The sequence below is a fragment of the Lampetra planeri genome, chromosome 66 (genome assembly GCF_965212315.1).
Source record: "Lampetra planeri chromosome 66, kcLamPlan1.2.h2, whole genome shotgun sequence".
Taxonomy (NCBI): Eukaryota; Metazoa; Chordata; class Hyperoartia; order Petromyzontiformes; family Petromyzontidae; genus Lampetra; species Lampetra planeri.
Window position 1 is genome coordinate 2,194,680 of NC_136172.1, and position 23,173 is coordinate 2,217,852.

Here is a 23,173-nt window from a genome sequence, read left to right on the forward strand (position 1 = left end):
TACACACACTACACACACTACACACACACTACACACACACACTACACACACACTACACACACTACACACACACTATACACTACACACACTACACACACACTACACACACACACTACACACACACTACACACACACACTACACACACACTACACACACACTACACACACTCCACACACTACACACACACTACACACACTACACACACACACTACACACACTACACACACACTACACACACTACACACTACACACACACTACACACTACACACACTACACACACTACACACACTACACACACACTACACACACTACACACACACTACACACACTACACACACACTACATACACTACACACACACTACACACACACTACACACACACACCACACACACACTACACACATACTACACACACACTACACACACACTACACACTACACACACTACACACACACTACAGACACTACACACACTACACACACTACACACACACACTACACACACACACACACTACACACACTACACACACACACTACACACACTACACACACACTGCACACACTGCACACACTGCACACACTGCACACACGACACACACTACACACACTACACACACTACACACACTGCACACACTGCACACACTGCACACACGACACACACTACACACACACTACACACACTACACACACTACACACACACTGCACACACTGCACACACACACACTACACACACTGCACACACTGCACACACACACACACTGCACACACTGCACACACTGCACACACTGCACACACGACACACACTACACACTACACACACACTATACACACTACACACACACACACTACACACACACTACACACACTGCACACACACTCCACACACTACACACACACTACACACACACTACACACACACTACACACACACACTGCACACACACTACACACACACACTGCACACACACTACACACACTACACACACACTGCACACACACTACACACACTACACACACACTACACACACTACACACACACACTACTCACACTGTACACATACATACACTACACACACACACTCTACACACACTACACACACTACACACACTACACACACACTACATACACGCTACACACACACTACACACACACACTACACACACACTACACACACACGACACACACACTACACACACACTACACACACTGCACACACTGCACACACTGCACACACACACTATACACACTACACACACACTACACACACACACTACACACACACTACACACACAACACACTACACACACACTATACACACTACATACACACTACACACACTACACACACACTATACACACACACTATACACACACACTACACACACTACACACACACACTATACACACACACACTACACACACACACACTACACACACACACACTACACACACACTACACACACACACTACCCACACACACACACACACTACACACACTACACACACACACTATACACACACACACTACACACACACTACACACACACACACTACACACACACTAAACACACACACTACCCACACACACTACACACACTACACACACTACACACAACACACTACACACACTACACACACTACACACAACACACACAACACACACACACACTACACACACTACACACACTACACACACTATACACACCACACACACTATACACACTACACACACACTACACACACACCCCACATACTACACACACAGCACTCACTGCACACACTGCACACACTACACACACACATACACTACACACACACACACTACACACACACACTACACACACCACACACACTACACACACACTACAGACACACTACACACTAAACACACAACACACACTGCACTACACACACGCTACACACACACTTCACACACTACACACACAGCACTCACTGCACACACTGCACACACTACACACACACATACACTACACACACTACACACACTACACACAGACACACTACACACAGACACACTACACACACTGCACACAGACACACCACGAGCTGCTGGTCCTAGCAGAGCTTTGAGACTTGCAGAGACACACTACACATACTACACACAGGCTCACAGACGCACCACACCGAGACACCACACTGAGATACCACACTGCATCACACTGTGTACCTCACTTGAGGCACGCCCTGGTTACTCACCGTGATGATGCTATTGCCGTTACAGACTCCCACGCAAGACCGACATGGAGAGGTGAGGGGCGTGGGTGGGTAGCTGTGTGGGTAGGTGTGTGTGAGTGTGTGTGTGGTGTAGCAGTCAAACTCCCATCGGTGAGCTCCTCCGGCAGGCAAGGCTGCGTTGGCTGGGTCAAGTAGCCCACATGCCCAGCCACCGCATGCCTAAACAGCTTTTGTTTGGCCGGATAGAGGGGGCTAAACGGGCATGGCATGGGCTAGAGAAGAGATGGAGTGATGTGGTACAGGAAGAGTGGACTTGCCGATGACTGGAACCAGCGGTGTCAAGATCGGCCTCTGTGGAGGAGGCTCGTGAAGGACGCTACTGGGCAGTTGGAGGCGGTCGCCCTTCAGCAACAGCAGAAGGCGGAGTAGCGACGCTCACAACAATGAGCAGAGCGCCAGGCAGATAAAACACAGGGAATTGGCACAGTAGGTGGCACAGCTGGTAGTGCATCTGCTAGTTATCTCAGTCAGTCAACCCATGGCACCTGCTGGGTCTGTCCCGAGACCTCCTGCACCTAACTTGGCAACCCATGGCACCTGCTGGGTCTGTCCCGAGACCTCCTGCACCTAACTTGGCAACCCATGGCACCTGCTGGGTCTGTCCCTTGACCTCCTGCACCTAACTTGGCAACCCATGGCACCTGCTGGGTCTGTCCCTTGACCTCCTGCACCTAACTTGGCAACCCATGGCACCTGCTTGGTCTGTCCCGAGACCTCCTGCTAGCAGCGAGCATTCGACACTTTCACGTGGCCTCAAAGTGCACCTAGCCTGGCACAAGCACAGTGGTGATGTCACCCCTGCTTAGTGGTGAACAGCAGTTGGTGAGCATGTGGTGAGTGTGGAGGAATAGGTAGGTGCCGTAGTGAGGCTGTGGTGGTGGTGAGCGGTAGCAAGTCTAAGAGTGTGGGAGTCTAGGAGTGTCTCCACGTCACTACCCGCGTGTCTCCACGTGTCTCTGTGTCTCACCGCGTGTCTCACCGCCTGTCTCACCATGTGTCTCACCTCATGTCTCACCGTGTGTCTTCACCGTGTCTCCCCGTGTCTCCCCGTGTCTCCCCGTGTCTCCCCGTGTCTCCCCGTGTCTCCCCGTGTCTCCCCCGTGTCTCCCCCGTGTCTCCCCCGTGTCTCCTCCGTGTCTCCCCCGTGTCTCCCCCGTGTCTCCTCCGTGTCTCCCCCGTGTCTCCGCCGTGTTTCCCCGTGTCTCCCCGTGTCTCTCCGTGTCTCCCCCGTGTCTCCCCCGTGTCTCCCCCGTGTCTCCCCCGTGTCTCCCCCGTGTCTCCCCGTGTCTCCCCCGTGTCTCTCCGTGTCTCCCCGTGTCTCTCCGTGTCTCCCCCGTGTCTCCCCCGTGTCTCCCCCGTGTCTCCCCGTGTCTCCCCCGTGTCTCCCCCGTGTCTCCCCGTGTCTCCCCCGTGTCTCCCCCGTGTCTCCGCCGTGTTTCCCCGTGTCTCCCCGTGTCTCTCCGTGTCTCCCCCGTGTCTCCCCCGTGTCTCCCCCGTGTCTCCCCCGTGTCTCCCCCGTGTCTCCGCCGTGTCTCCCCCGTGTCTCCGCCGTGTTTCCCCGTGTCTCCCCGTGTCTCCCCCGTGTCTCCCCCGTGTCTCCCCCGTGTCTCCCCCGTGTCTCCCCCGTGTCTCCCCCGTGTCTCCCCGTGTCTCTCCGTGTCTCCTCCGTGTCTCTCCGTGTCTCCTCCGTGTCTCCCCGTGTCTCTCCGTGTCTCCCCGTGTCTCCCCGTGTCTCCCCCGTGTCTCCCCGTGTCTCCCTCGTGTCTCCCCGTGTCTCCCCCGTGTCTCCCCGTGTCTCTCCGTGTCTCCTCCGTGTCTCTCCGTGTCTCCCCGTGTCTCCCCGTGTCTCCCCCATGTCTCCCCCGTGTCTCCCCGTGTCTCCCCGTGTCTCCCCCGTGTCTCCCCGTGTCTCCCCCGTGTCTCCCCGTGTCTCTCCGTGTCTCCTCCGTGTCTCTCCGTGTCTCTCCGTGTCTCCCCGTGTCTCCCCGTGTCTCCCCGTGTCTCCCCCGTGTCTCCCCGTGTCTCCCCGTGTCTCCCCGTGTCTCCCCCGTGTCTCACCGTGTCTCCCCGTGTCTCCTCCGTGTCTCCACCGTGTCTCCCCGTGTCTCTGTGTCTCACCATGTGTCTCACCGCGTGTCTCCCCGTGTCTCCCTGTGTCTCCACCGTGTCTCCCCGTGTCTCCACCGTGTCTCCCCGTGTCTCTGTGTCTCACCGCGTGTCTCCCCCGTGTCTCCCCGTGTCTCCCCGTGTCTCCACGTGTCTCTGTGTCTCACCATGTGTCTCACCGCGTGTCTCACCGTGTTTGTTCTCCCCGTGTTTTCTCCGTATCTTCCCGTGTCTCCAAGCGTGTCCCCGTGCCTCACCGCGGGTCTCCGCGTGCTCCCATGTCTCCGGCAGGAAGATGGAGATCGTGCAGTTTGCGACGCGCACGCGGCAGCTGTTCGTGCGTCTCCTGGCGCTCGTCAAGTGGGCAGGGAACGCGGGAAAGGTGGACAAGTGCGCGGTGAGACCACGACCCCCACGACCCCCACGACCCCCACGACCCCCACGACCCCCACGACCCCCACGACCCCCACGACCCCCACGACCCCTCCTCCGTATCTCCTCCCCATTCATGTCCCAGCTGATCTCGGTTTTCCTCGAGCAAGGCCCAATCCTCCCTCTCCGTGTCTCCCTCTCCCTGTCTCCCTCTCCGTGTCTCCCTCTCCGTGTCTCCCTCTCCCTGTCTCCCTCTCCCTGTCTCCCTCTCCCTGTCTCCCTCTCCGTGTCTCCCTCTCCCTGTCTCCCTCTCCCTGTCTCCCTCTCCCTGTCTCCCTCTCCCTGTCTCCCTCTCCGTGTCTCCCTCTCTCTGTCTCCCTCTCCGTGTCTCCCTCTCCGTGTCTCCCACTCCCTGTCTCCCTCTCCCTGTCTCCCTCTCCGTGTCTCCCTCTCCCTGTCTCCCTCTCCCTGTCTCCCTCTCCCTGTCTCCCTCTCCCTGTCTCCCTCTCCGTGTCTCCCTCTCTCTGTCTCCCTCTCCGTGTCTCCCTCTCCGTGTCTCCCACTCCCTGTCTCCCTCTCCCTGTCTCCCTCTCCCTGTCTCCCTCTCCCTGTCTCCCTCTCCGTGTCTCCCTCTCTCTGTCTCCCTCTCCGTGTCTCCCTCTCCGTGTCTCCCTCTCCCTGTCTCCCTCTCCGTGTCTCCCTCTCCGTGTCTCCCTCTCCCTGTCTCCCTCTCCCTGTCTCCCTCTCCGTGTCTCCCTCTCCGTGTCTCCCTCTCCGTGTCTCCCTCTCCCTGTCTCCCTCTCCCTGTCTCCCTCTCCCTGTCTCCCTCTCCGTGTCTCCCTCTCCCTGTCTCCCTCTCCCTGTCTCCCTCTCCCTGTCTCCCTCTCCCTGTCTCCCTCTCCGTGTCTCCCTCTCCCTGTCTCCCTCTCCCTGTCTCCCCTCTCCGTGTCTCCCACTCCGTGTCTCCCACTCCGTGTCTCCCTCTCCGTGTCTCCCTCTCCGTGTCTCCCTCTCCGTGTCTCCCTCTCCGTGTCTCCCTCTCCCTGTCTCCCTCTCCGTGTCTCCCTCTCCGTGTCTCCCTCTCCGTGTCTCCCTCTCCGTGTCTCCCTCTCCGTGTCTCCCTCTCCCTGTCTCCCTCTCCGTGTCTCCCTCTCCCTGTCTCCCTCTCCGTGTCTCCCTCTCCCTGTCTCCCTCTCCCTGTCTCCCTCTCCGTGTCTCCCTCTCCCTGTCTCCCTCTCCCTGTCTCCCTCTCCGTGTCTCCCTCTCCGTGTCTCCCTCTCCGTGTCTCCCCCGTCCACGTCCCAGCTGATCTCCGGCTTCCTGGAGCAAGGCACGCTGCTGTTTGTGGATTCTGCGGATCGTCTGGCGGCGCTGGCGCGCGACGCGCTGGTGCACGCGCGCCTCCCCGCATTCTCCATCCACTGCGCCATCGACACGCTCACCACGGGCACCTACCCACGCCTCCCCACCTGCATCCGGGTGAGGCACGCTCACCACCACACGCTCACCACCACACACTCACCACCACCACACGCTCACCACCACACACTCACCACCACCACACGCTCACCACCACACACTCACCACCACCACACGCTCACCACCACACACTCACCACCACCACACGCTCACCACCACACACTCACCACCACCACACGCTCACCACCACACACTCACCACCACCACACGCTCACCACCACACACTCACCACCACCACACGCTCACCACCACACACTCACCACCACCACACGCTCACCACCACACACTCACCACCACCACACGCTCACCACCACACACTCACCACCACCACACGCTCACCACCACACACTCACCACCACCACACGCTCACCACCACCACCACAACGCGCTGTAGTGTATCGTGTATACAAGTGTATAGTGTAGTGTATGGTATAGTTTATGTATGAATGTTGGACTTGTTTTGCACCGTACGTAGCCAACCGGGCTAATATAGGGATTTCTATGGGTGTCTCTGAGTCTGGGTGTCTCTGAGTCTGGGTGTCTCTGAGTCTGGGTGTCTCTGAGTCTGGGTGTCTCCGAGTCTGGGTGTCTCCGAGTCTGGGTGTCTCCGAGTCTGGGTGTCTCCGAGTCTGGGTGTCTCTGAGTCTGGGTGTCTCTGAGTCTGGGTGTCTCCGAGTCTGGGTGTCTCCGAGTCTGGGTGTCTCCGAGTCTGGGTGTCTCCGAGTCTGGGTGTCTCCGAGTCTGGGTGTCTCCGAGTCTGGGTGTCTCCGAGTCTGGGTGTCTCCGAGTCTGGGTGTCTCCGAGTCTGGGTGTCTCCGAGTCTGGGTGTCTCCGAGTCTGGGTGTCTCCGAGTCTGGGTGTCTCCGAGTCTGGGTGTCTCCGAGTCTGGGTGTCTCCGAGTCTGGGTGTCTCTGAGTCTGGGTGTCGGCGGGTCTCTGTGCACGTGTAGCGAGTCCAAATGAGTTGCAGACGTTGTCTTGGGAGCAACACGATTTACTACAACACAACAACACAGCAACACAACAACACAGCAACACAACAACACAACAACACAGCCTACACTTGGCTGTTGAACGCCCATCTAGCCACACTACATTCACTACATTTGTATTTAAACTTATTCCGCATCGCACATAGCCAACGGTGCCAATTGTAGCGCATTGCAGCACGCTAACCCCACTGCACCACCGCTTCCCAACGTAGACACTGAAACTCACCATCACACACTCACCACGCACACACAGCACTTATACACACGTACACACACTCTCACTACACCCTCACCACACCATCACCACCACCATACACACTCTCCCTTGTCATCGCATTGTTGTTGACTTGTTGACTTGTTGTTGTTGTTGTGGCTTGCCGGGTGTTGTAGGATAAGATCATCCCGCCGGACCCAATCACCCGAGCGGAGAAGTTGTCGACTCTGGTGCACCTCAACCACATCCTGCAGCACCGACTCATCAGCACTCACCTGCCTCCACGCCTCGCCTCACTCACCGTGGGTCAGTTACTCACCAACTCACTCACCCACCTACTCACTTACCCACCCTCTCACTCACCCATCCACCCACCCTCTCACCCATCCACCCACCCAACCACCCACCCACTCATTCATTCACCCACTCACTCACCCACTCATCTACTCACCCACCCACCCACACACCCTCTCACTCACTCACTCACCCTCTCACTCACTCACCCACCCTCTCACTCACTCACCCATCCACCCACCCACTCACTCACGCACTCACTCACCCACTCACTCACTCACCCACCCATCCACTCACCCACTCACTCACCCACTCACTCACCCACCCATCCACTCGTCCATGTCTTGGCTTATATCACCCCTGTCTCCCCTTGCCTCAACCGTGTCCCGATGTGTCTCACCCCCCGTGTTTCCGCATATCCCCACATGCCCCCCCGTGTCCCCCCTCCCCGTGCCCCCCCCCTCCCCGTGTCCCCCCCCCCCCACGTGTCCCCCCCCCCATGTCCCCCTTCCATGTACCCTCCCGTGTCCCACCCGTGTCTCACCCGTGTCCCCCTCATGTCCACCTCCATGTCCACTCCCATGTCCACCCCTGTGTCCATCCCCATATCCCAGAGCGGGGCCGGGTGAGGCTGTGCGTGGACGGTGAGTTTGAGGCGGTGCTCACCGTCATGGGGGACGACCCGGACATCCCCTGGAGACTCCTCAAGCTGCGCATCCTGGTGCAGGACAGAGACACGGGGGGTGAGTGTCGGCTCACCAACACCACCACCACCAGCACGCTCACCAACACCACCACGCTCACCACCACACGCTCACCAACACCACCACCAGCACGCTCACCAACACCACCACCAGCACGCTCACCAACACCACCACGCTCACCACCACACGCTCACCAACACCACCACCAGCACGCTCACCAACACCACCACCAACACGCTCACCAACACCACCACGCTCACCACCACATGCTCACCAACACCACCACCAGCACGCTCACCAACACCACCACGCTCACCACCACATGCTCACCAACACCACCACTAACACGCTCGCCAACAACACCACGCTCACCACCACATGCTCACCAACACCACCACCAACACGCTCACCAACACCACCACCAGCACGCTCACCAACACCACCACGCTCACCACCACATGCTCACCAACACCACCACGCTCACCACCACATGCTCACCACCACCACCACCATCACCACCACGACCACACGCTCACCGTCACCACACGCTCACCGTCACCACACGCTCACCAACACCACCATGCTCACCACCACCACCACGACCACACGCTCACCACCACCACCACGACCAACACGCTCACCGTCACCACCATACGTTGCATGTTCATCACGTGTCCGCGTGCGGTTAATGCAGACTCGACCCCTTGCAAGCGGTAGCTGTGTGGTGTTTGAACATCTTCACGCAACTCCTGTTGTATTATTGCCGAAGGGGTAAACACCTAATTCTCTTTTTTCATTTTAACACAACTCCTGTATTCTGGCCGGAAAGAGTAAATGCCATTTAGTTTTTCATCATCTTGATATTGGCCTCTGGGATGTCATGGACATCCGTGCCGTGCGGTGAGGTTAGACACGCAGATGTGATAGCCGCCTCCCCTGGTGCTTTTTCATTGCAGTTTCATGACGAGACCAGCGAGCCTAACTATCTTTATACACACACGTGACACAAGTTGCCTGGAGTATGGAAGGCGAGGACATGAAATGAAGGGGTCTACAAACATTACATTGGTGACACTGAGATAGTAACAGGCACGCGCTTATTGCCCGCGGCTCCATCCAGTTTCTGAGGGGTTGCGCAATCAGAGGGGAGGCTGAGCTCGTCGCTGCCTCACCTCTCGACTCTCCCTCTATTTGCAGCGGAGCTCCGCAAATTTGCCGATTTTGACTTTAAAAGTTATTGGAATCATACAGAAATGACATTTATAACACAGATCAGTGGAAAAATCTAATTTTTTTTTTTTACTTTTCCTAAAAACTATTTTCTTTGGAGTATGACAGGCGAGGCTCTGCCTCCCCTGACTGCACATCCCTGATGGATACACCAGCTCGACCCTCCCAGTTATTGTGTGTGCGTGTGTGTGTGCGCGTGTGTGCGTGTGTGCGTGCGTGCGTGTGTGTGCGTGTGTGTGTGTGTGTGTTTGTGCGTGTGTGTGCGTGCGTGTGTGTGTGTGTGTGTCCGTGTGCGCGCGTGTGTGTGTGCTGGTGTGTGTGTGTGTGCGTGTGTGCGTGTGTGTGTGCGCGTGTGTGCGCGTGTGTGTGTGTTGTTGTTGTCTCCGTGCAGACGGTCGTGCGCTGGTGCACGCCGTCCAGGTGGACTTCCTGCACCAGCTGGTGCAGAGCCGCCTCTTCTGTGACGAGCGTCCGCTGCAGGACATGTACAGCTGCCTGCGTATCCTCTACCCACTGCTGCTGCTGCTGCTGCAGAAGCCGCTTCACCCACTCTGAATATCGCTGTGCGGAGCTGATGGCAGCTCCTCGAAAGATCTGGACATGGGCTCATAGCTAAAGTATTTTGAGTTTTCCACGTAAGGCCCACTGAGCTATTTTTCATGAGCGACGTGGCCATCACGAACGATCGCTCAACAAAGCGGCTCATCATCACGTGGACATTTATAGAAGCCAAATAACTCTAAAATGCATCCCGTCAAATCTCAAAGCGGAGGGAAAAACCGGAGGGCCCGGAGAAAATTCCACGCAGTGACCAGCATGCCAGGCGAGGTAGTTAACATCTCCTAGCTACTGTGATGATGAGAGAGAGAGACTCTATACAGCTTCAAGCGTCAAGGTCCGGGGTTGAACCCACGACCTCCTGCATGCCAGGCGAGGGAGTTAACATCTCATAGCCACCCTCCTTGTGCCTTCCTTGACTCGTCCCCTTGCCCCCCCAGACTCGTTCTGCCTCTCGCTGCAGCTGGAGGTGCTCCACTCGCAGGCGCGGTCGCTGATCCGCGAGCGCTGGGGAGAGCTGGTGCTGGTGGAGCACTACTCACCAGGACACAGCCTCACACTGCTAGTGTGGAAGTGAGTGCGGTGGTGAGCGTGGTGGTGAGTGTGGTGGTGAGTGGGGTGGTGAGTGGGGTGGTGAGTGTGGTGGTGAGTGGGGTGGTGAGTGTGGTGGTGAGTGGGGTGGTGAGTGGGGTGGTGAGTGTGGTGGTGAGTGTGGTGGTGAGTGTGGTGAGTGGGGTGGTGAGTGGGGTGGTGAGTGTGGTGGTGAGTGGGGTGGTGAGTGGGGTGGTGAGTGTGGTGGTGAGTGTGGTGGTGAGTGGGGTGGTGAGTGTGGTGGTGAGTGTGGTGGTGAGTGGGGGGTGAGTGTGGTGGTGAGTGTGGTGGTGAGTGTGGTGGTGAGTGTGGTTGTGAGTGTGGTGGTGAGTGGGGTGGTGAGTGGGGTGGTGAGTGGGGGGTGAGTGTGGGGGTGAGTGGGGTGGTGAGTGTGGTGGTGAGTGGAGGGTGAGTGTGGTGGTGAGTGGGGTGGTGAGGGGTGGTGAGTGTGGTGGTGAGTGTGGTGGTGAGTGGGGTGGTGAGTGGGGTGGTGAGTGGGGGGTGAGTGTGGTGGTGAGTGGGGGGTGAGTGTGGTGGTGAGTGTGGTTGTGAGTGGGGTGGTGAGTGGGGTGGTGAGTGGGGTGGTGAGTGGGGGGTGAGTGTGGGGGTGAGTGGGGTGGTGAGTGTGGTGGTGAGTGGGGGGTGAGTGTGGTGGTGAGTGGGGTGGTGAGTGGGGTGGTGAGTGTGGTGGTGAGTGGGGGGTGAGTGTGGTGGTGAGTGGGGGGTGAGTGTGGTGGTGAGTGGGGTGGTGAGTGGGGTGGTGAGTGTGGTGGTGAGTGGGGGGTGAGTGGGGTGGTGAGTGGGGTGGTGAGTGGGGTGGTGAGTGGGGTGGTGAGTGGGGTGGTGAGTGGGGTGGTGAGGGGGTGGTGAGTGTGGTGGTGAGTGGGGTGGTGAGTGGGGTGGTGAGTGTGGTGGTGAGTGGGGGGTGAGTGTGGTGGTGAGTGGGGGGTGAGTGTGGTGGTGAGTGGGGGGTGAGTGTGGTGGTGAGTGGGGGGTGAGTGTGGTGGTGAGTGGGGTGGTGAGTGGGGTGGTGAGTGTGGTGGTGAGTGGGGGGTGAGTGTGGTGGTGAGTGGGGGGTGAGTGTGGTGGTGAGTGGGGGGTGAGTGTGGTTGTGAGTGTGGTGGTGAGTGGGGTGGTGAGTGGGGTGGTGAGTGGGGGGTGAGTGTGGGGGTGAGTGGGGTGGTGAGTGGGGGGTGAGTGTGGGGGTGAGTGGGGTGGTGAGTGGGGTGGTGAGTGTGGTGGTGAGTGTGGTGGTGAGTGTGGTGGTGAGTGTGGTGGTGAGTGTGGTGGTGAGTGTGGTGGTGAGTGTGGTGGTGAGTGGGGTGGTGAGTGGGGTGGTGAGTGACGTGGTGAGTGGGGTGGTGAGTGGAGTGGTGAGTGGGGTGAGGGAGAGAGCTGGTGAGCGCCACTCACTCTTGACAGCCTCACGCTGCTTGTGTGGTGGTGAGTGGGGGGTGAGTGTGGTGGTGAGTGTGGTGGTGAGTGTGGTGGTGAGTGTGGTGGTGAGTGTGGTGGTGAGTGTGGTGGGGGGGGGGAGCGGTGGTGCAACGGTTAGCGCTGTGCTTGCGCTGCGAGCCCGGCAGAGAACCCGAGTTCGATCCTCGCTCACGACCAGCACCAGTGACTTATCTGAACCCGATTTCGGGCCTCCCCTAGGTCGACTCAGCCTTCAACTGAGTACGTAGTGGCAGCGTGTGGAGTCAGCGTAGCAGCACTGTGGTGCTGGCCGCCCACCCCCTGGTGTGAGCCTCAGCGGCGGCCTCCATGGGTGCTGCGACTCGCTACTAACAGCACTTGCCACAGACAGCCTGTGTGAGGCTACGTGGGTGTGTGGGCTTCCTCTAGGTGGACTCAGCCCGTAATCACGCGTCCGTGCGTCTGTCCATGCAGTCAACAGATCCTGGCCCGCCGTTCTGGCTCCGCCCCCGTGTACAAGGTGCTGGTGCAGATCGACCAATCGGACGCCTCCAAGCCCCTGCAGGTGTCACATGACCCCCCACTGCCGCCTATCGACAACCACCTGGTTCAGAGGGCGATGCAGGTGAGTGGCGGCACTGCACGGAGAGAGTAGACAGACGGCACACGCAGAGTACAGTCGCCTGTTCACTCGCCTGTTCACTCACCTGTTCACTCGCCTGTTCACTCACCTGTTCACTCACCTGTTCACTCGCCTGTTCACTCGCCTGTTCACTCACCTGTTCACTCGCCTGTTCACTCACCTGTTCACTCGCCTGTTCACTCACCTGTTCACTCGCCTGTTCACTCGCCTGTTCACTCACCTGTTCACTCGCCTGTTCACTCGCCTGTTCACTCGCCTGTTCACTCGCCTGTTCACTCGCCTGTTCACTCGCCTGCTCACTCGCCTGTTCACTCGCCTGCTCACTCGCCTGCTCACTCGCCTGTTCACTCGCCTGTTCACTCGCCTGTTCACTCACCTGCTCACTCGCCTGTTCACTCGCCTGTTCACTCGCCTGTTCACTCACCTGCTCACTCGCCTGTTCACTCGCCTGTTCACTCGCCTGTTCACTCGCCTGCTCACTCGCCTGCTCACTCGCCTGTTCACTCACCTGTTCACTCGCCTGTTCACTCGCCTGTTCACTCGCCTGTTCACTCGCCTGTTCACTCGCCTGTTCACTCGCCTGTTCACTCGCCTGTTCACTCACCTGCTCACTCGCCTGCTCCCTCACCTGTTCATTCACCTGTTCACTCGCCTGTTCACTCGCCTGTTCACTCACCTGCTCACTCGCCTGTTCACTCACCTGTTCACTCGCCTGTTCACTCGCCTGTTCACTCGCCTGTTCACTCGCCTGTTCACTCACCTGCTCACTCGCCTGCTCACTCGCCTGTTCACTCACCTGTTCATTCACCTGTTCACTCGCCTGTTCACTCGCCTGTTCACTCACCTGCTCACTCGCCTGCTCCCTCACCTGTTCACTCGCCTGTTCACTCGCCTGTTCACTCGCCTGTTCACTCGCCTGTTCACTCGCCTGTTCACTCACCTGTTCACTCGCCTGTTCACTCGCCTGTTCACTCACCTGCTCACTCGCCTGTTCACTCACCTGTTCACTCGCCTGTTCACTCGCCTGCTCACTCGCCTGTTCACTCACCTGTTCACTCACCTGTTCACTCGCCTGTTCACTCGCCTGTTCACTCACCTGCTCACTCGCCTGCTCACTCACCTGTTCACTCGCCTGTTCACTCGCCTGTTCACTCGCCTGTTCACTCACCTGCTCACTCGCCTGCTCACTCGCCTGTTCACTCGCCTGTTCACTCGCCTGTTCACTCGCCTGTTCACTCGCCTGTTCACTCGCCTGTTCACTCACCTGTTCACTCGCCTGTTCACTCACCTGTTCACTCGCCTGTTCACTCACCTGTTCACTCGCCTGTTCACTCACCTGTTCACTCACCTGTTCACTCACCTGTTCACTGTTCACTCGCCTGTTCACTCACCTGTTCACTCACCTGTTCACTCACCTGTTCACTCACCTGTTCACTGTTCACTCGCCTGTTCACTCACCTGTTCACTCGCCTGTTCACTCACCTGTTCACTCACCTGTTCACTCACCTGTTCACTGTTCACTCGCCTGTTCACTCGCCTGTTCACTCGCCTGTTCACTCACCTGTTCACTCGCCTGTTCACTCGCCTGTTCACTCACCTGTTCACTCGCCTGTTCACTCGCCTGTTCACTCACCTGTTCACTCGCCTGTTCACTCACCTGTTCACTCACCTGTTCACTCGCCTGTTCACTCACCTGTTCACTCGCCTGTTCACTCACCTGTTCACTCGCCTGTTCACTCACCTGTTCACTCGCCTGTTCACTCACCTGTTCACTCACCTGTTCACTCGCCTGCTCACTCACCTGTTCACTCGCCTGTTCACTCACCTGTTCACTCACCTGTTCACTCGCCTGTTCACTCACCTGTTCACTCGCCTGTTCACTCACCTGTTCACTCGCCTGTTCACTCGCCTGTTCACTCACCTGTTCACTCGCCTGTTCACTCACCTGTTCACTCGCCTGTTCACTCACCTGTTCACTCACCTGTTCACTCACCTGTTCACTCGCCTGCTCACTCACCTGTTCACTCGCCTGTTCACTCACCTGTTCACTCACCTGTTCACTCACCTGTTCACTCGCCTGTTCACTCGCCTGTTCATTCGCCTGTTCACTCGCCTGTTCACTCGCCTGTTCACTCGCCTGTTCACTCACCTGTTCACTCACCTGTTCACTCGCCTGTTCACTCGCCTGTTCACTCACCTGTTCACTCACCTGTTCACTCGCCTGTTCACTCGCCTGTTCACTCGCCTGTTCACTCACCTGTTCACTCACCTGTTCACTCGCCTGTTCACTCACCTGTTCACTCGCCTGTTCACTCGCCTGTTCACTCGCCTGTTCACTCGCCTGTTCACTCACCTGTTCACTCGCCTGTTCACTCACCTGTTCACTCGCCTGTTCACTCACCTGTTCACTCACCTGTTCACTCACCTGTTCACTCGCCTGCTCACTCACCTGTTCACTCGCCTGTTCACTCACCTGTTCACTCACCTGTTCACTCACCTGTTCACTCGCCTGTTCACTCGCCTGTTCACTCACCTGTTCACTCGCCTGTTCACTCGCCTGTTCACTCGCCTGTTCACTCACCTGTTCACTCACCTGTTCACTCGCCTGTTCACTCGCCTGTTCACTCACCTGTTCACTCGCCTGTTCACTCGCCTGTTCATTCGCCTGTTCACTCGCCTGTTCACTCGCCTGTTCACTCGCCTGTTCACACACCCGCTCACTCACACGCTCATCTGCTCACTCGCACACATGAAGCTGTGAGTCTGCTCGGCCACAATCATGCCCCTCCCTTCCTCTACGCTTGCCGAACGTTGACCAGTCAGAAACTTTCAGGCTGTCCTGCCTACGATCCATCCTGGTTTTAACCAGACTGGATTGTGTGAGGAGCTCACAGATCCTTGTAAGATCTGCAGTGCCATCGGTGAGCTCCTCCGGTGGGCTGGGTCACGTTGCCCGCATGCGCAGCCACCGCATGGCCAAGCGGCTTCTGTTTGGCTGGATAGAGGGGTCTAAATGGGCACGGCACGGGCTGGAGATGGATTGATGCAGTACAGAAGGATCTGGAGCTGAATGGACTGGTACAGGAGGCTCGTGAAGTGCGCTGCTACTGGGCAGTTCGGAGGCAGTCTCCAGCAACAATGGAGGGTGGGTGGTGGGAGTGACGCTCACAACAACGAGCGGAGCGCCGGGTGGTTAAAGCACAGCAAGTTGGTACAGTAGGGGGCACAGGTGGTGCATCAGCCAGTCATCTCGGTCATCTCGGTCAGTCGACCCGTGGCACCTGCTGGGTCTGCCCCGTGACCTCCTGTCAGCGGGCGTTCGACAATTCACGTGGCCTCAAGGTGCACTTGGCCTGGCACAAGCGTCGTGGTGACGTCACCGCCACTTAGTGGCGAATGGCGGGGTGGCTAAAGCACAGCAAGTTGGCACAGGTGGTGCATCTGCCGTTCATCGCTGTCAGTCGACCCATGGCACCTGCTGCCTGTGCCGTGGCCTTCTGCCTGCAGCGAGCCTTGGACACTTCACGTGACCTGGAAGTGCACCTGGCCTGGCACAGGTGCCGTGGTGACCTCACTGCTGCTTAGCGGCCAATTGCTGGTATTGGTATTGGTGTGTCTGTTGAGGCTACACGGGGGACCTTTGTCGGTGTGTGTGTGTGCTGCTGCTGCTGCTGCTGCGGTGGTGGTGGTGGTGGTGCTCAGATTGGGCACCTGTCTCTGGAGAAGCTGCTGATTGACAGTGTCCACGCCCGCGCTCACCAGAAGCTGTACGAGCTCAAGGCCCTGCTCAGGGCACACAACCCCAACGAGAACTGTGAGTGGTGGATACACGCGGCGGGGGGGGGGGGGGACACGGGGGGGGGGGGGATGGAGAATTGCGGGGGAGGCTGCTACACGTGGTGAAATAAATAAATAAATGGTGTCTAGTTTAGATCTACAACCTGGTGTCCTTGTGTCCTCTACTGCATTTTAACCCCCCCGGCGCTCTGTTGTTGTGAGCGTCGCTCATCGAACACCGCGCCCCTCCTCCTCCCCCTCCTCTCCCCCCCTCCTCTCCCCCTCCTGCTGCTCCTTTGCACCCTCCTCCTCCTCGCCACCCTCATCTCCCTCCTTCTCTTCCTCTTCCTCTCCGTCCTTCTCCACCCCCATCTCCCGCCCTCCTCCTCCTCGCCCTCCTCATTACCCCTCGGCCTCCACCTCCTCCTCCCCCTCCTCTCCACCTCCTCCTCCCCCTCCTCTCCACCTCCTCTCCACCTCCTCCTCCTCGACCCCCTCATTACCCTCCTCTGCCCCCTCCTCATCCCCCACATTCTCTCCCTCTTCCTCACCCTCCACCTCCTTCTTCCCCTCCCCCCCCTCCCCCGTGCCCCCTCTGCTGCTGCTGCTGCTGTGCCAGCGTTTGTGGAGCTGGCAGTGCCCACGCTGGTGGTGCCGGTGCTGGAGCCCTGCGGGCGCTCCGAGTGCCTCCACCTCTTCGTGGACCTGCACTCGGGAGCCTTCCAGCCACTCCTCTATGGCCTGGGTGAGGGCACCACCAACACCACAACCACCACCACCACAACCACCACAACCACCGCCACACTGCTACCACCACCACAACCACCACAACCACCGCCACACTGCTACCACCACCGCCACCACCACCACAACAACCGCCACACTGCTACCATGACCACACTGCCACCACCACCGCACTGCCACCACCACCGCCACCACAACCACACTGCCACCACCACAACCACCGCACTGCCACCACCACCGCCACCACCACCACAACAACCGCCACACTGCTACCACCACCACACTGCCACCACCACCGCACTGCCACCACCACCGCCACCACAACCACACTGCCACCACCACCGCCACCACCACCACAACAACCGCCACACTGCTACCACCACCACACTGCCACCACCACCGCACTGCCACCACCACCGCCACCACAACCACACTGCCACCACCACCACAACCACCGCACTGCCACCACTACAACCACCACCACACTGCCCCGCCACCACCACCACACTGCACCGCCACCACCACACTGCCACGACACTACCACACCACACTGCCACAGCACCGCACTGCACCGCCACCACCACCACACTGCACCGGACTGGGGCGGCGCCGTGATGACACTCACTGTGGCACCGCCACCACCACCGCCACCACCACCACCACCACTAGGCCTCGGCAAGGTAAGGTAATTTACCCTTTTTACCGGGTAAAAGGGTAAAGGTAAAGGGTAAAGTTGTCGACATGCCAAGGGGTAAGGTAAAGGGTACAGGGTAAAGGTAGCTCGGAAGAATTACCCGGTAGGGTAAAGGAAGCGCGAAGTTTTATCCGGTAAATACGGTACCTAGTGTACCACTAAAAGCTCCGTGGCCTCCATTTAACAAGTAATATTTAAACAAACTTAAACAAAAACACGCTTTTATGAAATGTACTATTAATGGCAGAACTCCACGACTCCAGGAAGTGGCCCCGAAGCTTGCCACAACGTAAGGGACCGTGGCCAATTACAGCCAACGTCAGTCAATTAGACCCAAGCTGAAACATAACATATAAACAAGTAATATTTTAAAATATGTTTTCTATTTTTTTATGATAGAACATAGTGTTGTCATCAGTATCACATAAGTATACCAAGTTTGCAGTCGATACCACATTGGGAAGTGGGTTAAAATTTAGTTACAAGATTTGAGGATACGACAACGACAACAACAACGACAACAACAGACAGAGTGAGTTCAAAGAAAGCGTGTAAAATTGGAATAATCGAGAGTATTCTATATGAATAAAGCGCTCTACCTTATAGCATTTACCGTTATATACCGTTATAAATCTTTTCCATGTGTAGTACCCAGTAATTACCCTGTAATCGGGTAATTTGTATGGGGTAAGGGTAAAAGGTAGTCTCGTTGCTTTTTACCTATTACCTTACCTGCTAAAGGGTAAAAGGTAGGGTAGAGTGATTGTATTGTGGTAAGGTAAAGGTAGGCTCGTTGTTTTTACCTTTTAACTTTTACCTTACCTTGCCGAGGCCTAACCACCACCACCGCCACCACCACCACCACCACCACCACCACCACCGCCTCCTCCTCCTCGCAACGGGGAGACCTACTGGGTTCAATTCCCTACTCCTCCTGCACCTAGCCTGGTACAGCAGTACAACCTATGGCACCTGCTGGGTCTGTCCCGTGATCTCCTCCTGCACCTAGCCTGGCACAAGCGCCGTGGTGATGTCACCGTCACTTAGAGAGTGAGGAGTGTTTCTGAGTGTTGCCGTGTGCCCGTGTTGATTTCCTAGAATCCTCTGTTCTGGACGATCTGGAGAAGTCGATCAATGAGGACATGAGGAGGCTCCCAGCCTGGCTCCCCTCACTCCGGTAACAACACAACACAACACCACAACACAACAACAATACAACACCACAACACAACAACAACACAACACCACAACACTACACTACAACACCACAACACCACAACACAACAACACAACAACACCACAACATCACAACACAACACCACAACACCACAACACCACAACATCACCACAACAATACACCACAACAATACACTACCACTACACAACACTACAACACCACAACACCACAACACCACAACATCACCACAACAATACACCACAACAATACACTACCACTACACAACACTACAACACCACAACACCACAACACCACAACACCACAACACAACACTACAACACCACAACACCACAACACCACAACACAACAACACCACAACATCACAACACAACACCACAACACCACAACACAACACTACAACACCACAACACCACAACACCACAACACTACAACACAACAACACAACAACACCACAACATCACAACACAACACCACAACACCACAACACCACAACACCACAACATCACAACATCACAACACCACAACATCACCACAACAATACACCACAACAATACACTACCACTACACAACACTACAACACAAGAACACCACAACAACACAACACCAAACCACAACACCACAACACAACACTACAACACCACAACAACACAACACCACAACACCACAACACATCACTACAACACCACAACACAACAACACAACACAACACCACAACACAACACCACAACACCACAACACCACAACACAACACTACAACACCACAGCACGACACTACAACACCACAACACCACACAACAACACCACAACACACCACAACACAACACCACAACACCACAACACAACACCACAACACCACAACACAACACCACAACACAACACCACAACACCACAACACAACACCACAACACAACAACACAACACAACACCACAACACAACACCACAACACCACAACACAGCACTACAACACCACAACACCACAACACAACACTACAACACCACAACACCACAACACAACACTACAACACCACAACACCACAACACCACACCACAACACCACAACACACCACAACACAACACCACAACACCACAACACAACACCACAACACCACAACACAACACCACAACACAACACCACAACACCACAACACAACACTACAACACCACAACACCACAACACAACACTACAACACCACAACACCACAACACAACACCACAACACCACAACACAACACCACAACACCACAACACAACACCACAACACCACAACACAACACCACAACACAACACCACAACACAACACCACAACACAACACTACAACACCACAACACCACAACACTACACCACAACACAACACCACAACACAACACAACAACACACCACAACACACCACCACAACACCACTACACTACAACACTACACTACGACACTACACTACGACACTACACTACAACACTACACTACAACACTACAACACTACACCACTACACCACTACAACACTACAACACTACGAACTCGACGAGCCGAGTTCGATTCCCTGGTGGCAGTGTGTAGTAAACGTTGCCACTAGGAAGACAAAGGCGGTCCAGTGTAGTGCCGGCCTTCGTAGGCACTCGCTAGCAGCACTTGCCCCTACAGTCTGTGTGAGGCTTTCCGGGGGATCTTTGTCTTGTGTGCAGCTTCTGGCTGGGTGTGCAGCGCTGCAAGCAGTCTGTGAAGCACCTTCCGACGCTGTGCACGGAGACGCTGGCGCTGAGCAACGCGGCCACTCACCCAGTGAGCCGCCTGTCTGCCCACCGCCTCTACATCCGCCTCACCCGCCTGCCGCAGCACTACATCGTACGTACACACGCACACGCGGGTACACACATAGGTGCACGCACACACACACAGGTACACACGCGGGTACACGTACGCACACACACAGGTACAACAACCGCCATTCGCCACTAAGTGGCGGTGACGTCACCACGACGCTTGTGCCAGGCTGTGTGCACGTTGAGGCCACGTGAAATGTCGAACGCCCGTTGGCAGGAGGTCACGGGGCAGACCCAGCAGGTGCCACGGGTCGACTGACCGAGATGACCGAGATGACTGGCTGATGCACCACCTGTGCCCCCTCCTGTGCCAACTTGCTGTGTTTTAGCCACCCGGCGCTCCGCTCGTTATTGTGAGCGTCGCTCCTCCGCTCTCCGTTGTTGTTGGAGGGCGACTGCCTCTAATTTCCCAGTAGCATCCTTCACGAGCCTCCTCCACAGAGGCCGATCTTGACACTGCTGGTACCAGTCATCGGCAAGTCCACTCAGCTCCACATCCTCTTGTACCACATCACTCCATCTCTTCTCTAGCCCGTGCGTGCCCGTTTAGCCCTCTCGATCCGGCCGAACAAAAGCTGTTTAGGCATGCGGTGGCTGGGCATGCCGGAGGAGCTCACCTATCGGACTTTGTCCAGATCTGGTTAAGCCCAGGATTGATGGTAGGCAGGCCAGCCGAAATGTTTATAACTGGCGAAGATGTTCCATTACGAGGGTCCATGTTTTGCAAGCGTAGACAATGAAGAGATGACTGTGGCCGAGAAGACTTGAAACTTCCATGTTTAGCGAAAGAACAGGTAGATTCCACACAGAGTTACGCAACTGATGAAAAGATAATGCCACTCGACTAAATCGGAAGTGAGACCTCTGCTGTTAAATTGGAGCTGATCATAAGCACACTGCCCAGGTGTGGGAAACTCTCCACTCTCTCCACTACTGCCCCATCACCGATTGGGAGTTGAGGGGTGGAGTGTCCGATGGTACAAAATACCCAGGCAGGTGCTTAGTTTTGGTGGGGCTGATGGTAAGGCCCCACCTCTTAGTGGCACGCTCCAGGTTCAGCAGCAGCGCCTCCAACTCCTCCTCTGAGTGAACAGCAATTACCAGATCATTGGCATACATAACGTGGTTGACCAATCGGGAGCCATCCCCTGACCGCACCCGGGCATCGATCAGCCTCCCATTGTATCTGTACAGGATGGAAATTCCTCCGGTACAGTAATTAAAGGCTTCATGAACAACGTGGTCGAAATAATGTAGGAGGCAGAGGACATCCTTGTTGCACCCCAAGGTGAACAGGGAATGGCTTCAACTCCCGGCCACGTAGTTTTACCTGGGCCCGCTCACCATCATGAAGGTCCTTAATGATTGTGAGCAGAGAGTCAGGGCCTCCGAAAGCACGAAGAACAACCCAGAGCCCAGGCCTACTGATGGTATCGTAGGCCTTGACCAGGTAAATAAAGCAGAGATGTAGGTCTTGTTGGAATTCCCTACACCTCTGCTGTAGCAGACGGACAGAAAATATGGCATCTGTGCAGGACCGCCCTTTCCTGAAACCGCACTGGGGCTCTGCAAGCCTCTCCTCAGCGTGCCTAGCAAGGCGATGTTGAATAATCCTTGCCAGGACTTTTCCCGGCACACTGATGAGTGAGATGCCCCTGTGGTTGTTACAGTCTGTGCGGTTTCCTTCTTAAAGAGGGGGACCACCAGGGCATCCTTCCAATCCTGCAGAACCTGTCCAGTGGTCCAGACTGTTGTTATGTCATGTAGGGCAGTCTGTGCACAAACACCACCCTCCCTCAGCATTTCGCTTGGGAGATCAGGAAAGACACCGGGCAGAGATGATCTCCCAAGCACACACACGGACGGGTACACGCACACAAAGACAAAGATCCCCTGTATAGCCTAACATACTGGAGGGGCAAGTGCTTTTAGCGAGCACCTATGAAGGCCAGAATGGTACACATAGGGTATTCACGTACACACATGTACACGAGGGGGTGGGTGGCCAGCACCACGCCCTACCTCCTTTGTCTCCCCAGTGGCGATGTTTACACACCGCACCAGGTACTCATTTGAGGCTGATTCA

The 23,173-nt window shown here is 56.5% G+C and overlaps 2 protein-coding genes across 2 annotated transcripts in view; one reads left to right on the forward strand and one right to left on the reverse strand.

Moving 5' to 3' along the window:
- LOC144737226 (uncharacterized) overlaps positions 1-23,173 on the reverse strand; it is a 140,356-nt gene that overhangs the window by 84,732 nt on the left and 32,451 nt on the right. The gene's annotated exons all lie outside the window — the stretch shown is intronic.
- LOC144737228 (mediator of RNA polymerase II transcription subunit 14-like) overlaps positions 1-23,173 on the forward strand; it is a 69,572-nt gene that overhangs the window by 7,797 nt on the left and 38,602 nt on the right. The window contains 12 exon segments of the mRNA XM_078619950.1: positions 2,246-2,272; positions 4,657-4,762; positions 6,043-6,216; positions 7,598-7,727; positions 8,330-8,458; positions 10,041-10,148; positions 10,648-10,780; positions 12,689-12,839; positions 16,560-16,671; positions 17,254-17,379; positions 19,171-19,249; positions 20,950-21,109. Coding sequence (XP_078476076.1) covers positions 2,246-2,272; positions 4,657-4,762; positions 6,043-6,216; positions 7,598-7,727; positions 8,330-8,458; positions 10,041-10,148; positions 10,648-10,780; positions 12,689-12,839; positions 16,560-16,671; positions 17,254-17,379; positions 19,171-19,249; positions 20,950-21,109 — 1,435 coding nt within the window.